The sequence below is a fragment of the Frankliniella occidentalis genome, unplaced genomic scaffold (assembly GCF_000697945.3).
Source record: "Frankliniella occidentalis isolate FOCC.00 unplaced genomic scaffold, Focc_3.1 Scaffold336, whole genome shotgun sequence".
NCBI lineage: Eukaryota > Metazoa > Arthropoda > Insecta > Thysanoptera > Thripidae > Frankliniella > Frankliniella occidentalis.
The window spans coordinates 1-1,601 of record NW_026267459.1 but is presented as its reverse complement, the minus strand read 5'-3'; the positions used below and the strand labels follow the sequence as shown (position 1 = coordinate 1,601).

The window sequence follows — 1,601 nt, the reverse complement described above, 5'->3', positions numbered from 1 at the left end:
TAGAGCAGTCAGAAAACTGTACCAAAGTCGTCCGAAAAGTTCAGACGAGTTTCGGACGAGTTTGGGTCAATTTTCGGAAATTTTTTTTACACGGGCAGTTAGGAATTTGTTGCCGGAAAACGAAATCTTTAAAGTTAAAACACATTAAAATATTAACTTTGGTAGCTGGGCACACATGTGTCGGGAAGTGTATCTTAACCGAGATAGGGACAGCGTTAATATCTTGCAACGAACACAAGACTACAACAACATCTGTTTCGCTAGAATGTCAGCCATTGTTATTACAGTGGAGCGTATCCGGTTGTCCGAGTGCGATCAAGGAGTAGAGGAAGTTACCTTGCAAAGTAAAACAGTGCAGAACACCATATCGCCTACCTCGGTGAGCGCAACCCTCGCCGCCAGCAGGAAGCACAGGGCCTTGGTGAGGGGCTCCTCGGTGTCCCGCAGGGTCCCCGTCAGCTCACGGCCGCCGCCCCGCAGCGTCACGTCCCAAGACTCGCTGGTCAGCAGTGTGAGGGCGGGGAGGGCCTGCTCCTCCCGGCACTGGTCCTGGAGACCCTGGAGCTGCTCGGCGGCCTGCGGCAGCGCACCCTGCAGCTGGCGCTTCAGGGCTCTCCTTACGGGCATGACGTCGTGGTCCTCACCACAGCAGCGGGGCGACGGGGCGGTGCGGCAGTCCGAGCACCAGAGGGAAGTGCTGTGGGGCACAAGTCAGGCCATGAAGCTCTCGAACACCCCGCCTCCGCCGCCGGCTGCGCGCGAGCGAGCTCACCTGTCCAGCCTGACTCCCTCCAACAACTTCAGCGCCAAGAAGTTCGTGATGAGTCCCTCTGGCGGGCCGTTGAAGTCCTGGCGGCACGTCGGGCAGCTGCTGAGGGGCAGCCGGCGCAGGCACTGCAGGCAGGCCGTGTGCCCGCACGGCAGGACCTTGGGCAGGCGGTCGGCGCCGTCGAAGCGCTCGGTGCAGATGTCGCACCTGTCGCACTCCAGGTCCATGTTGCTGACGGCCGGCCGGGAACCGGGAACGGGCTGCTAGTGGTACTTGGGTTCCTGGCCAACATTGTAATGACATTGTAGACTTCCCCCCGGAGCTGTAGCGGCCCCCAACCAGAAACGTCGTATCGATATTCGTCGAACCGACATCGACTCGTCGAAAAATTCATCGTTTCGACGTATTTTTGGACCTCTGGTTCGACCAACGACGTCGAAGTCGAAATGACGGCGTTACGACATGCCATTTCTGTCTGGGGGTGGGGGGGTCTCTGTTCAAATTCCTGCTCCGATAGATCGATCTGCTATCGGTGGGCGGTGGGCGCCGTGCGTGTGCGAGAGAGACAGATGTGTGCTATTCAAATGGATGCTACCTCTCTCGTGTCGACTGACGGATCGCAGACCGGTCGATCGGATGAGCACCTTACGCCATTCGGTGGCGCGGTGGCAGCGCGTAGCGGAACCATAACAAAGCAGAAGCCTCTAGTAGCAAAAATATCTCAAACGCCCTTATTTTGATACTAGGTAGATGTACGCCAGACCACGTCTCGCGTAACAGGCTTCGCGATATCTCACGAAACACTGTTACGCTGCGACGCGCCTGGCATACA

At 57.6% G+C, this 1,601-nt stretch overlaps 1 protein-coding gene across 1 annotated transcript in view; it reads right to left on the bottom strand.

Moving 5' to 3' along the window:
* LOC113216409 (uncharacterized) overlaps positions 1-1,064 on the bottom strand; it is a 2,758-nt gene extending 1,694 nt beyond the window's left edge. The window contains exons 1-2 of the mRNA XM_026436189.2: positions 773-1,064; positions 376-697 (exon numbers count right to left, since the gene is read on the bottom strand). Coding sequence (XP_026291974.1) covers positions 376-697; positions 773-996 — 546 coding nt within the window. The 5' untranslated portion in view covers positions 997-1,064. The remainder of the gene's footprint in view (positions 1-375; positions 698-772) is intronic.
* Between the last annotated feature and the right edge of the window lie 537 nt (positions 1,065-1,601).